The 12,453-nt window shown below is 39.8% G+C and overlaps 1 protein-coding gene across 2 annotated transcripts in view; it reads left to right on the top strand.

Moving 5' to 3' along the window:
• The first annotated feature begins 1,469 nt into the window (after window positions 1-1,469).
• meis1b (Meis homeobox 1 b) overlaps window positions 1,470-12,453 on the top strand; it is a 94,382-nt gene continuing 83,398 nt past the window's right edge. For both annotated transcript variants that reach the window (XM_087802030.1, XM_087802029.1), the window contains exons 1-6: window positions 1,470-2,140; window positions 3,163-3,383; window positions 4,312-4,453; window positions 5,104-5,154; window positions 5,452-5,502; window positions 6,727-6,873. In XM_087802030.1, coding sequence (XP_087658156.1) covers window positions 2,129-2,140; window positions 3,163-3,383; window positions 4,312-4,453; window positions 5,104-5,154; window positions 5,452-5,502; window positions 6,727-6,873 — 624 coding nt within the window. In that variant the 5' untranslated portion in view covers window positions 1,470-2,128. The remainder of the gene's footprint in view (window positions 2,141-3,162; window positions 3,384-4,311; window positions 4,454-5,103; window positions 5,155-5,451; window positions 5,503-6,726; window positions 6,874-12,453) is intronic.

Genomic DNA, 12,453 nt, shown 5'->3' with positions numbered 1-12,453 from the left:
TGAGGGGTAATTTGAACACGCTCAACAAGTGACCCATACAATAAAGAAGAAAATAAGTGTTTTTTGTTTTATTTTAATTTTCCATCTGTTATTAGTAAAAAATAATTACATTTGCGTTTTAAACCAGCAAAAGGTTCACTTTGTCTGATTTATTTAACGATTATCTCAAGTCAATTTTATTTAAAAAAAAAGTTTGAGTTTTAGTTATAAAAATCAAGTAAAATGTGTGTTTAGGTTTGTGTTCTTTAATAGAACCAGCAAAAACAATTTAAACTTAATAAAATATTTAGGTTAAGAAGACGCTTGTATTGTGTATGTTTACTAGAATTAATGTTGTACGTTAGAAAACAACGTTTGTTGACGTTTTAAGTTGGATTCAAACAAACAGTATAAATACAACATTACAATAAAACTTTGATAAAACGCAAATATCGCATCTAAAAGAAAAATGTGTAAGAAGTTGGTTAAATAAATTAATATTAAACTAAATATATTTGTTTTATTCATCTGCACTCTTCTAAATTATGTTGCATTTTGTTTATTTAACTTTTTCTTTCACGTTCAAATGACTTAATTTAAGTCTTAACGTTGATGTTTATTCCTCGTTCAGTAAACGCGTAATTGTTGTTTTAATATTTTAACTTATATTTAAGATCCTGAAGCGACTGTTTGTAAAGTTAACGTCAAGTTCGGCTCAAATCTCTGGGTTTCGTTGGTTTTTATGCCAAACGTCCGAACAAACCCTGGACACCAGACTCGATCCGGATCTTCTTATCAAGCCGTGTTTCTGTGTGTGGCGGCCCCTCGTCTCTGTGGCCCCGCGAGCCGATCAATCAGCCCCTGATCGATCACGCTCGCAGCCAATCGAGGGCTCGGGTCCCGGAGCGCGCCTGCCATTGGTGGAGCCGTCAGACTGGAGCGACCCATCTCAGCTCCGCGCGGGGGGAGGCGCGGGAGGAACGAGTCTGTGGATGGAAATAAAGAACATATTTAGGGGCCAATAAACGTGGAGACAAGTTTCGAGATAAATCTTCAGTAACGACGCGTTGATTTTAAAGTACTTTTTGATCTGAATATTCTTTTCGCAGCGTGTCTTTTTAAAAAATGTTTACTTTTATCACCAAAAACTCACAGAAAACTCAGGTGTTTTCAACTTGTTGTCAAATATTATAAACGCACATGTTTTAAGGTGAGATTTGGCGTCAAAAAGGAATCGCGTCCGTTTGTTTACGCGCGCGTGGATTCACGAGAACGATCATAAAAAAAAGATCCACATTTCCATCCATTCCACGATCATTCACGAGCACGAGGACGTGTTGTGTGCGCGCACGGGGTCTCCTTGGGTCCCGCGCGTCCCACTCGTCCCACCCCTCCTGAACGCACCACTTGCTCCAGCCCGGCTCGTTGTGTAAGACGCGACCTGTTATGGCCACCACTGCTTCCGGGTTCGAGCAGTCTGGTCCAGCTCCTCCTCAGCTCCACACACACATCCATTGTACACACACACACACACACTCTCACACACACGCTCCTCGCGCGCGCACACGCGCACACACACTCCACATCCACATGACGCGCGGCATCGATCGTGGCTCCTTTAAGAGAAAAAGGCAGAATTATCACTCCACCTCCTCGTCTTCATCCGTTCTTTCTGCATAAGAAAATCCAGGCTGGAAGAAGCGAGGGATCAAAGAAAGAAGAGGAGAAGCTGCTCGGTTTCCACTCCTCTCTCCAGGACCATCCTTCAGCCGCTACTTTTGACTGACAGCCGGGGAGACGAGCATGAGCGCCGCCACTTCTGTCTGAGGGACTATTTTCTTTTTTTCTTCTTCTTTCTTTTTTTTTCTTTTCTCGGTTAAGGACGAGCGCGTGTGTCACTTCTTCTTCTTCTTCTTCTTCTTCACCGGAGAACCGGAGGATCTTTGGCGCAACTTGAGCGCGCGCGGCGGGGCTTGACTCTCGAGAAGAAGAAGAAGAAAAAAAAAGGCGGATTTCTTCTTTGAGAAAAGAAAAGAAAAATTGCGTGAAACCTCCTGATTCTTTGGGGATTTCTGGTCTCGGGTCCACGCTGGAAGCGCAGGAGGTTCTTCTCCAGTGAACGAGGGACGAGCCGGGAGTCAGGAGGGCGATGGCGCAACGGGTACGTAAGGACGAGATCTACCCCGAGAAAAGTTTCTCCGAGTCAATGTGGTCCCGGTGCCGTGGATCCCTGACACACACACTCACACACACACACACACACACGCGCGTGGATCCACAGAAAGTTGAGAAAGACCCACGAGGACGGGATTCAAACTGCGACTATTTCAACACATTTCTCATTTTCATTTAATTCAAATTAAACTTCACTTAAAAACCCTCGAGGCCACGAGGATCGTGACGTGCGTAATATTCAAATTACATGTTGGTAGAATTAAATAAAAACAAACTCAATGTCACTTTTATAAAGGCGTGTAGAAGTTTTTCCAAAAGTCCAAAACAAACGCGTGACGACACGCTTTTCAAAGCCGAACAGAAGCTTCTATAGTGAAGTAAAAAATAAACTTATTAAACACGGCGTCAGGAGTGAAATTGTCAAAGTAGAAGAGAAAGTTGATTCACTTGTTACGTTTCTAATGGAAGAAACGCGCGACGTCCATTTGTTGCGTCTCTACAAAGAAATCAAGCTTCTTTTTTATTTTAATCTTCACCAAAAACCGTCGAATAATGTGTAATAAACATGTTTTACTCTCTGGTTAACAAGTGTTACTATCGCCTTAAATCTAGTTATTATCGTTTTGAATATTTATTTGGACTTATTTTTGTCGTTGTGAAACTTTCAACAATTAAATGTCAAAACGTATAACGTTAAATATACACGTAAATGTAAATCGATTATAAAGTGTTTAAAGGAAAAGTTTTTTTTTAATTAATATTAGTCAAAGTTTAAAAATAGCAGTAAGTAAATGTAAATTACGTTCTTCATAAATACACACTACTGTTTAAAATACGAGTAGAGAAGCAAACATAAAACACACTTTTGTCTCGTGTTGGATGTAAAGACAGTTTTAATTCTACTTGTTTTTAGATATTAAAAATATAGCTTTAAAGTAAAAGCTGAAAATAGCTTCATATTGTCACTCCTGAAAGAAGAGTGTTTTTATCTGTGCGTCTCTCCCGCAGTACGAGGACCTGCCCCACTACGGGATGGACGGGGTGGGCATCCCGACCACCATGTACGGGGACCCGCACGGCGCGCGCTCCATGCAGGCGGTGCACCTCAACCACGGACCCCAGCTGCACTCGCACCAGTACCCGCACACCGCGCACACCAACACCATGCCCCCCAGCATGGGCTCGTCGGTCAACGACGCTCTCAAGAGAGATAAAGACGCTATTTACGGGTACGTGTTGCTCGTCTGTTCACGCCGGGGAAGGAGCTCTCCTGCCGGGCAGAGCAGCGCCAGGGACCCCGGGGAGGAGGACCCGCGCTGGGGGAGTCCAGTTAGACCAGGAGCTTCAACTTCTTGTGTCTCCTCGTGAAGTCCGACTAGATGTTCCTAAAATACACTTTAATCTGCACATTATTGGAGACTTTATTTATAATTCGCTGAATAATGACTTTATCGAGCCGTAAAGAGAGTTTTTAATTAAACTGTCCATTTATTTCATCAGCCAATTAAAAAATGTTCAAAGCATGTCTTTTATTAAACGTGGAGATAATTCCAACATATTTATCCACACTTGAGTTCAGCTTCATTTGCACTTTGATTCCGACCTACTTGTCAACTTGTTTAATCCAAATGAAAATATATGTTGAAGTAATGTATGACGTTGACATCTACTTAGATAAACTGTTTGCGGTTAAATCCGTTTTTTTATTCACCTTGATAAAAAAAAAAGTTGATAAAAAGTTGATAAAAGAATAAACGTCACTGATATTGTAATTTTATAATATCACATTATAGGTAATTTACCTGAGTCATGTCATTTTTAATTAAAATTAATCAAAAACAAAACCTAATTGAACTTTCGAAACTTGTTAAAATAAATTAAATTACCAAAAATAATTACGTGTGTGTCGTTGACGCCACATATACATTTATTTAATCAGAACTTTTTTGCTTTAATTCACGCAACAAATATATTGACTCCAGGGCTTTTTATTTTATTTTTAATTTTTAGCTAGAATCCCACTGAGTCTGTGCATCATCAGCCCCAGAAGTCCCAGTGGGTTCGGGGTCTCAGAGCAGCAAGACTGGCTCCATCTCAAGCGGAGTCTGTCGTCTTGACCCCGTTCTTATGTGTGTGTGTGTGTGTGTGTGTTCGCAGGCACCCCCTGTTCCCCTTGCTTGCACTGATTTTTGAGAAATGTGAATTAGCGACGTGCACCCCCAGAGAGCCCGGGGTGGCGGGAGGAGACGTGTGTTCATCGGAATCCTTCAACGAGGACATAGCAGTGTTTGCGAAACAGGTCCGGGAAGTTTTTTCAAAAATACTTTTAAAAAAACATGTTGACACTGAAGAGTTTGAACATCATCCTGTTAAACCTTTTCTTACTATATGTTGACAAGTTGATAGTATTAGGTTAAAATTCATCATGTAAATATTGTTATTATTGTTTTTATTTATTGATCTCGTCCTGTGTTGAATCTCATGGTAACATTATATTATTATTATAATTGTTTTTATTTATTGATCATGTGTTGAATGGATCTCATGGTAACATTATATTATTATTATAATTGTTTTTATTTATTGATCTCGTCCTGTGTTGAATCTCATGGAAACATTATATTATTATTATTATTGTTTTTATTTATTGATCTCGTCATGTGTTGAATGGATCTCATGGTAACATCATATTATTATTATAATTGTTTTTATTTATTGATCTCGTCATGTGTTGAATGGATCTCATGGTAACATTATATTATTATTATAATTGTTTTTATTTATTGATCTCGTCATGTGTTTAATGGATCTCATGGTAACATTATATTATTATTATAATTGTTTTTATTTATTGATCTCGTCACGTGTTGAATGGTAACATTATATTTCTGTGTAACTAGTTACTCGCTCAACTAACCATCACTTTTCTATTAACGTTTATTTTTCTAGATCCGAGCAGAGAAACCTTTATTTTCATCGAATCCTGAGCTGGATAACCTGGTGAGAACATTTATTCAAATAATGACGCGTTGAAAGTGTTGCTGTGCAAGATTAACACAAAGTCTAAATGTTGTCGTGTGTGTGTGTGTGTGTGTGTGTGTGCGCGTGTGTGTTTGATGTGAGATGGCCCGGGGTTGTGTGTACAGATAAAACGCTGCTGTCACACACACACTCCATTCATGATCGTGTCTTTAATTCTTATCTCAGCTGATTCTCTGACGTCGACGTTTGACTCAATATTTTAACTTTATTCCTTTTTTTTTTAATCCACCTTTTTCTCCTCCTCCTCCTCCTCAGATGATTCAAGCCATTCAAGTGTTACGGTTTCACCTCCTGGAGCTCGAGAAGGTAATTTTTCTCTCTCTTTTTTTTTCCCTCTAAAGTCCATCTCTGCTCATTTGCATAAACGTATTTTTGCTGGTCGGTTGTAATTAGCGTCAAAATCAATCAAGCCGCCATTTTTTTTCTTCTTGTTCTTCGAGGTTTAATTAGAAGCTGTTACGAGCAGCACGTGCGTGTGCGCCCAAAAACCTGCGCGCGCTAATGAACATTTCACACACACACGCGCGCGCGCGTCGTACAGTTGGTTTTTCTTTAAACACAGAAACGCAAACGACTCTTAAAACTTGTTGTCATTGAAGGCAACACTTGTCACAACTTGTTCGGCCCGTAAACGCATCTTTTCTCCTCGAGAGGTCAAGCGAGTGTTTGCGTTTGACATTTCCGAGGCGCAACCAAACGCCACGTCGCCCATGATAACGTAATAAGTGCGCAGAGTGAAAGCCGGAGCGGGTGACCCTCCTTCTAATGACCACTGCTATAACGACGCAGGATTTGACACGGGTGTCGAGGGCGGCCTGGCCCGGGACTCATCTTGTCAATGTCAATTTCCGACGATATCTCTATTTTCTAAACGATGAAAGTGAAGCTGCGCACTTAGTACAGGTGGTTCGGTCACACCTTCGCCTGCAGGAAGTATGACCCGCGTGTTTATTTGATAAATATATCTAAATATACATCTAAAATAACAATAAATAGATGTTTTAATTGTGATATTACAGCATATTAGGAATGCCGGTTAAAATATATGTTTTAAGAAAACATTTTAATTTTTAATCCCATTAATGACGGTTTTTTAAAAGTCGATACGAACAAATGAAATATTCATAAAGACGTCAATTAAACAAACATATGGAATATGTTTTATAAACTACGTTGATATATATTTAAACTTTAATTAACTACTTTATTGCCATGTAACTTGTTTTTTTAAATGTAATGCGAAATACATTTAAAATAAACTTTTCCATTATTTGGAAGTATCTTTAAATACAAATTGTCTCGTAAGTAGTCTTTTATTTTATTTATTAAGTTGTATTTTTTAAGATGTATTTAATCAACATGATTGACATCTGAAGAATGACTTGTTTTAAAGTGGCACACACATACATAATACATATAATTACATCCTGAAACAAAGTCAAATGAAACATTTCCATCATCTTCCCTCGATGTTTAATTTGTGGTGCTTTGGTTCCCGAGTGAGACGCCTGTGCCTGGATGTCCCTGCAGGTCCACGAGCTGTGTGATAACTTCTGTCATCGGTACATCAGCTGCTTGAAAGGAAAGATGCCGATCGATCTGGTGATCGACGACCGGGAGGGAGGATCCAAGTCGGACAGCGAGGAAATCACCAGATCCTCGGTGGCTCTAGATCAGGTACTATCTGTGTGTTCTAGTGTGTGTGTGTGTGTGTGTGTGTGTTCTGGTGTGTGTTCGGTCCCTGCTGGCTGCTCAGCTATTCTGGGTCACCCCTCCACTGCTCCTGTTATTTGCATACGATTAAGAGCGTTTCACATTCCGTCCATCGCGATGAGAAATTCTGGGAATAATGTTTCTCTCATTGGCCCATTAAGACTTGAACCAGGAACCGACCCGAGGAGATTAGCTGAAGGACGGCGAGGGAGGAGGGGGGGGACGGGGAGGAGAAATATCATGCCCAGCAAACTTGACCTGTTTCATGTCCATTTTAATTTATGGTCTGGATGGTATTAGTGTGTGTTGTTGTTGCTGCGCTGTGGCTGAGCTAACTTGCTTCCTCCAGTGCGGAGCTCACGCTTCATTAGGCGTCATGTCAGTGTTTCCTCCTCAGACATGAGTGCACATTGCTTATCGAGACCCTCCTTCCGCCGAGACGTTTGCTTTGGCAGAGATTGCTCAGCGATCGGATGGTTGATCTTTTTTTTTTTTATATACAAAAACCCATGTTTAATGTGGATTTAACGAGAGTTTCTCGCCGACGCTCTGATCCGGACGACACTGATAATGGCGACAATAATGGTCGCGACGACGTTGGGGAAAGAAAAGAGAAAAGTTAGCATGAAAAAGTGTGTGTTGTCTCTGCAGGGTGGAATCAAGTGGCCAAATTAAAGGATCACTCGACTGGTCCGACATGAAAAGTAATGAAGCGATTAGGCTAAATAATTTAAATCCCTGGACTTCCATATGGTTGAGTGGCTGGTTGGAGTTGAGAGCTCCACAGAATGAATAGCAGGGGCCCCCCGACTCGACCCCCCCGCCCCGTCCCCCCAGTCCCTCCCTCCTCTTAACACTGAGCCCTCGGTCCTCCATGTCTGATTATGGAAATGAGAAAGATCACCCGGAAGAAAATACTTCATTTAATCTGAGAGAATTAAATAACACGAGCGCCACGTTTAAGTCTCTCTTTTGTCTGAATCCTCTCAGGGATTCTTCAGGTTCAGGAACGTTTGATTCCGATCGTACGTCCAGAGCCTCCAGGTTCACCTACAGGAACGACTCTCCAGTCATTCATGGACTGAACTATTTTTAAATAAGGTGGAGTCTCGAGGAGATCTTATAGGACGGAGCGTTCCAGGAGGACGGAGACACAGGGACCTCCTCAAACGTTGTCAATTAAAAAAAAAAAACAACCTTCTTCTCGACATCCCAGAATGTTCCCCGAGTCTTATCTGCGGATGTTCCGCCGTGACGTCCTTTAACAAATCTGCATTGTGTGTGCATTATCTCCCTCCATATGTATTTTAATATAAGCCCTGGGGGCACGAAGTTGAAGTGGGCAGAAGAGAAAAAAAAAAGAACGTGCACAAAGGGGGTGATGTTAACAAGATGGAGAAGAGGGGGCTCATTTATTCACAAACCAATTTATTCCGGCAGAGGCGACTGTAGCGGAGAGAGAGAGAGAGAGAGAGAGAGAGAGAGAGAGAGAGAGAGAGAGAGAGAGAGAGAGAGAAAAAAATGTCAGACACAAAAATACATAGAATTTATTAAACTTTCTACAACTCGCCGGCTAATCTATGCACGACGGTGGCATCGCCGGAGATTCCAGTCTTTACATTTATTTATTTTCTGTGAGCCAAGTATGGACCCCCAGACCCCCAGACCCCCGGACCCCCCCCCCCTTTAACCCGTGACCCCCCCGCCTAAGAAAGCATGGCTCAGAGGTGAAAGAGTCAAGAGAGGCTTGTGAATTCAGGCTCCACCAAAGTGTGTGTGTGTTGCTGCTGAAACATGCATATGAGTGTGTTTGTGTGTATGCAGGAGTGTGTGTGTGTGTGTGTGTGTGTGTTCAGAGGCTGATAAATGCAGCACCCCCCTCAGGTGCTGTGTGAGTGGAGTGACTGGTTAGCACCGGTTGGACTTCCTTAACCCTTTCTCTGCTGCTCCCGGGAGATCCTCACCTTTTCTCCTCGAGTCTCTCAGACGTGGAGATGTTCTCCAGAACAAACCGGGTTCGGAGACACCGGCAGGTGTTTCTGTGTCGGTCAGTCCACGACCAGGACCAGTTTTTCGCTGATGAAGTCTCTGGATCCTGATCGAGCCGAGGACTCACTTCACGGCTCAAGAGCTGCTCGACTTGATTGAAGAGCGACTGGAAATAATTGAAACGTCGTGGAACGAATACTATCGACGTGACTTCAAAGCAGCCTTTAATGGTTGTTTTCATTTAATATTATTATGATTTTACAACTTAATGTTGATGTTTACTTTCAACTATAAAGTATAAATACAACAACAATAATGCTATACTTCTATTAAAGTATTTCAGGTATTTCAAAGGAGTTGAAGCTAACTAACTTTAACTACATCTAACTAACTCTAACTCTAACAATTATAATAATATTATTTTAGATCTTAAACTTCATTATACTTTTCAAACATGATTATTATAATTAAATATCTTTTTTTTATACAATTACATGTTGTTAAGTGTTTCTTAACACATAAAACACAAGTATAAATACAATTACAACAATACTATACTTCTATTAAAGTTGTTGAAGTATTTCAGTGAATCTAACTTTCTTTAAATCCAAGAAGTATTAATCAGAGTAATTATTAAATTGATCTTTATTAGATAAATTGAAGGATTAACAATAACCGATGTCAACATTTTCTATAAGTTTTGTCGTCTTTTTTTTAACAAACTAAAAGTTTCAAAGAAATGTTGAAGCTAACTAACTATAACTAACTCTAACTATAACAATTATAATAACATTATTTTAGATCTTAAACTTCATTATACTTTTTAAACATGATTATTATAATTAAATATCATTTTTTTGATATAATTACATTTTGATAGTGAGTTTCAACTGGTCTTTTCAACAAATAAAACACAAGTATAAATACAACAACAATAATACAATACTTCTATTAAAGTTTACAAAAGAAGTTATTAAAGTAATTCAGTGAATCAAACTTTCTTTAAATCCAAGAAGAAAATCTCAAGTAGAAAAATTAAAGGATTAACAATGAACTGATGTCAACATTTTCTTTAACATTCTTTTTTTTTTTTTTAATGCACTAAAAGTTGCCAAGAAGTTTAGAAGAACTAACTCTTACTATAATAACTATAATAACATTATTTTACATGTTAACCTCCAAAAAATGGTCTTTAATTATAATAATCATGTTTAAAAAGTATAATTACTTTTTAAACATGATTATTATAATTAAATATATTTTTTTTTTATACAATTACATGTTGATACTGAGTTTCAACTTGTGTTTTTAACAAAAAAAACACAAGTATAAATACAATTACAATAATACAATACTTCTATTAAAGTTTACAAAATAAGTTATTAAAGTATTTCAGGTAATATAACTTTCTTTAAATCCAGGAAGAAAAGTGATTTAGAATGAAGTTAATTGATCTCAATTAGATAAGTTGAAGGATTAACAATAAACCGACGTCAACATTTTCTTGTCTTTTTTTAACGCACTAAAAGTTTCCAAGAGGTGTTGAAGCTAACTAATGCTAACTAACTCTAACTAACTCTAACTAACGCTAACTAACTCTAACTATAATAACTTATTATTTACATCTTAAACTTCACTATACTTTGTAACTGAACTTTAAGCTTTAAACTCAATAGAAGTCCTGATATCATGTAAATCCACCATATTAACCAACAATGTTGAAGAGCTAGTTAGTACTTTAACTAGTACTTTAACTAGTGGTCTAAGTTCGCGCACCACAGCGTCATCACTGTATCCTCGGAAACAATCGTTCCTTCTTTGCCGTTACAAGTGCCGGTTTCCAGGTCAGTGAGACCCAGCAGTGTTGGTTTAGGTAACTCTGGCGGTCAAAGGGTGACCTCTGACCCCTCTCCTCCTCAATGAAAAGATACCCCGAGCGCAGAGGTCGCCGGGTATTTCACCCTTAATCAGTGCAACGGCCATCGCTCGTCTACGCCGAGCCGAGTACGGATCGAGTTACGGACGCTTTTCACGCCCGCCTCGCTCGCTGCAACGTTTTCTTGAGTCGCGGCGGAAGATGGTCGTAATGGAGGCTTTTGTCGTTGAATAGAGGCGAGGATTGACCCCCGCTCACCCCCTCGCTCACCCCCTCCTTCAGCCCCTCCCCTCCTCAGAACTCCCCTCACTTTTTTTCATCCTTTTCGGGGAGTGAATGCGCGGCGGCTGCTCAGGATTCAACAAGTGCTACAAAGAGTGCGACCACGTGACGGCGCTTCTTAGCCTCTTCATTATTGCGCCGGAATAGCAAGTAGGTCGTCGTGAATCAGCAAATCAACACCAGCCGCACTTCAAAGACCCGGGATCTCGGAGTTCCCTGCACGCAGGAATCATTTTTTCCCTCCTCGTGGCGGCGAAGTAGTTCCGCATCATCGCCGGGATCCACGAGGAGCCACTTTGTTGCGCTGCAGAGAAATCGCCACAAATCCCAACGGCAAATAAAGTTCCTGGCTTGCGTCTCGTGTTACGTATGACGGGCGGTCGAGGCCGGCTGTGGTTTCTTTGGCTAAGTCAACAATAACCTGGCTTAACACATGTGTGCTTAACTAATGGAAGGTTCCTCGCCCCCCCCCCTGAACCCCCCGCCAGCCCGTGACAATGGCCGCCGTCACAAACACCCTGTCGCCGAGGAATCCACGGGCGAACATACCAGAGCGGCGGCGAGTCCGGCTCAGCTATGCTAATGAGACGACCGGCAGAACATGTCGTTCACAAATTGCTGGTTCGATTCCCGAAGTAAGAGACGGGCTTTGTTTGGGGTTGGGTGGCGTGGAGCGGCGAGCGCTCGACTTGACGTTGTTGTTTGGATTGGAGCGCGGCGTGTAAACACACGGCAGGATGTGGAGGCAAGAAAATCAGTTGTCGGTTTTTCAGGAGTGTCGTTGAAACGCACGCTTTTGGTCGTTTACGTGAGATTATGTCTGTAGTGCTGGAGTGACAGGTGAGGACGAGTGTCGCTCACTGTCAATAATCAAACAATTTTAACTGTCATCAAACTATTTTCAACTATAATCAAACTATTTTCAACTATAATCAAACAATTTTCAACTATAATCAAACAATTTTCAACTATAATCAAACTATTTTCAACTATAATCAAACAATTTTCAACTATAATCAAACTATTTTCAACTATAATCAAACAATTTTCAACTATAATCAAACTATTTTCAACTAGAATCAAACAATTTTCAACTAGAATCAAACAATTTTCAACTATAATCAAACAATTTTAACTTTAATCAAACAATTTTCAAATATAATCAAACAATTTTCAACTATAATCAAACAATTGAAACTTTAATCAAACAATTTTAACTTTAATCAAACAATTTTCAACTATAATCAAACAATTTTCAACTATAATCAAACAATTTTCAACTATAATCAAACAATTTTAACTTTAATCAAACAATTTTCAACTATAATCAAACAATTTTCAACTATAATCAAACAATTTTCAATATAATCAAACAATTTTCAACTAGAATCAAACAA

The sequence above is a fragment of the Callionymus lyra genome, chromosome 11, assembly GCF_982586985.1.
Source record: "Callionymus lyra chromosome 11, fCalLyr1.hap1.1, whole genome shotgun sequence".
Taxonomy (NCBI): Eukaryota; Metazoa; Chordata; class Actinopteri; order Syngnathiformes; family Callionymidae; genus Callionymus; species Callionymus lyra.
This window is presented reverse-complemented; position numbering and strand designations above follow the sequence as displayed.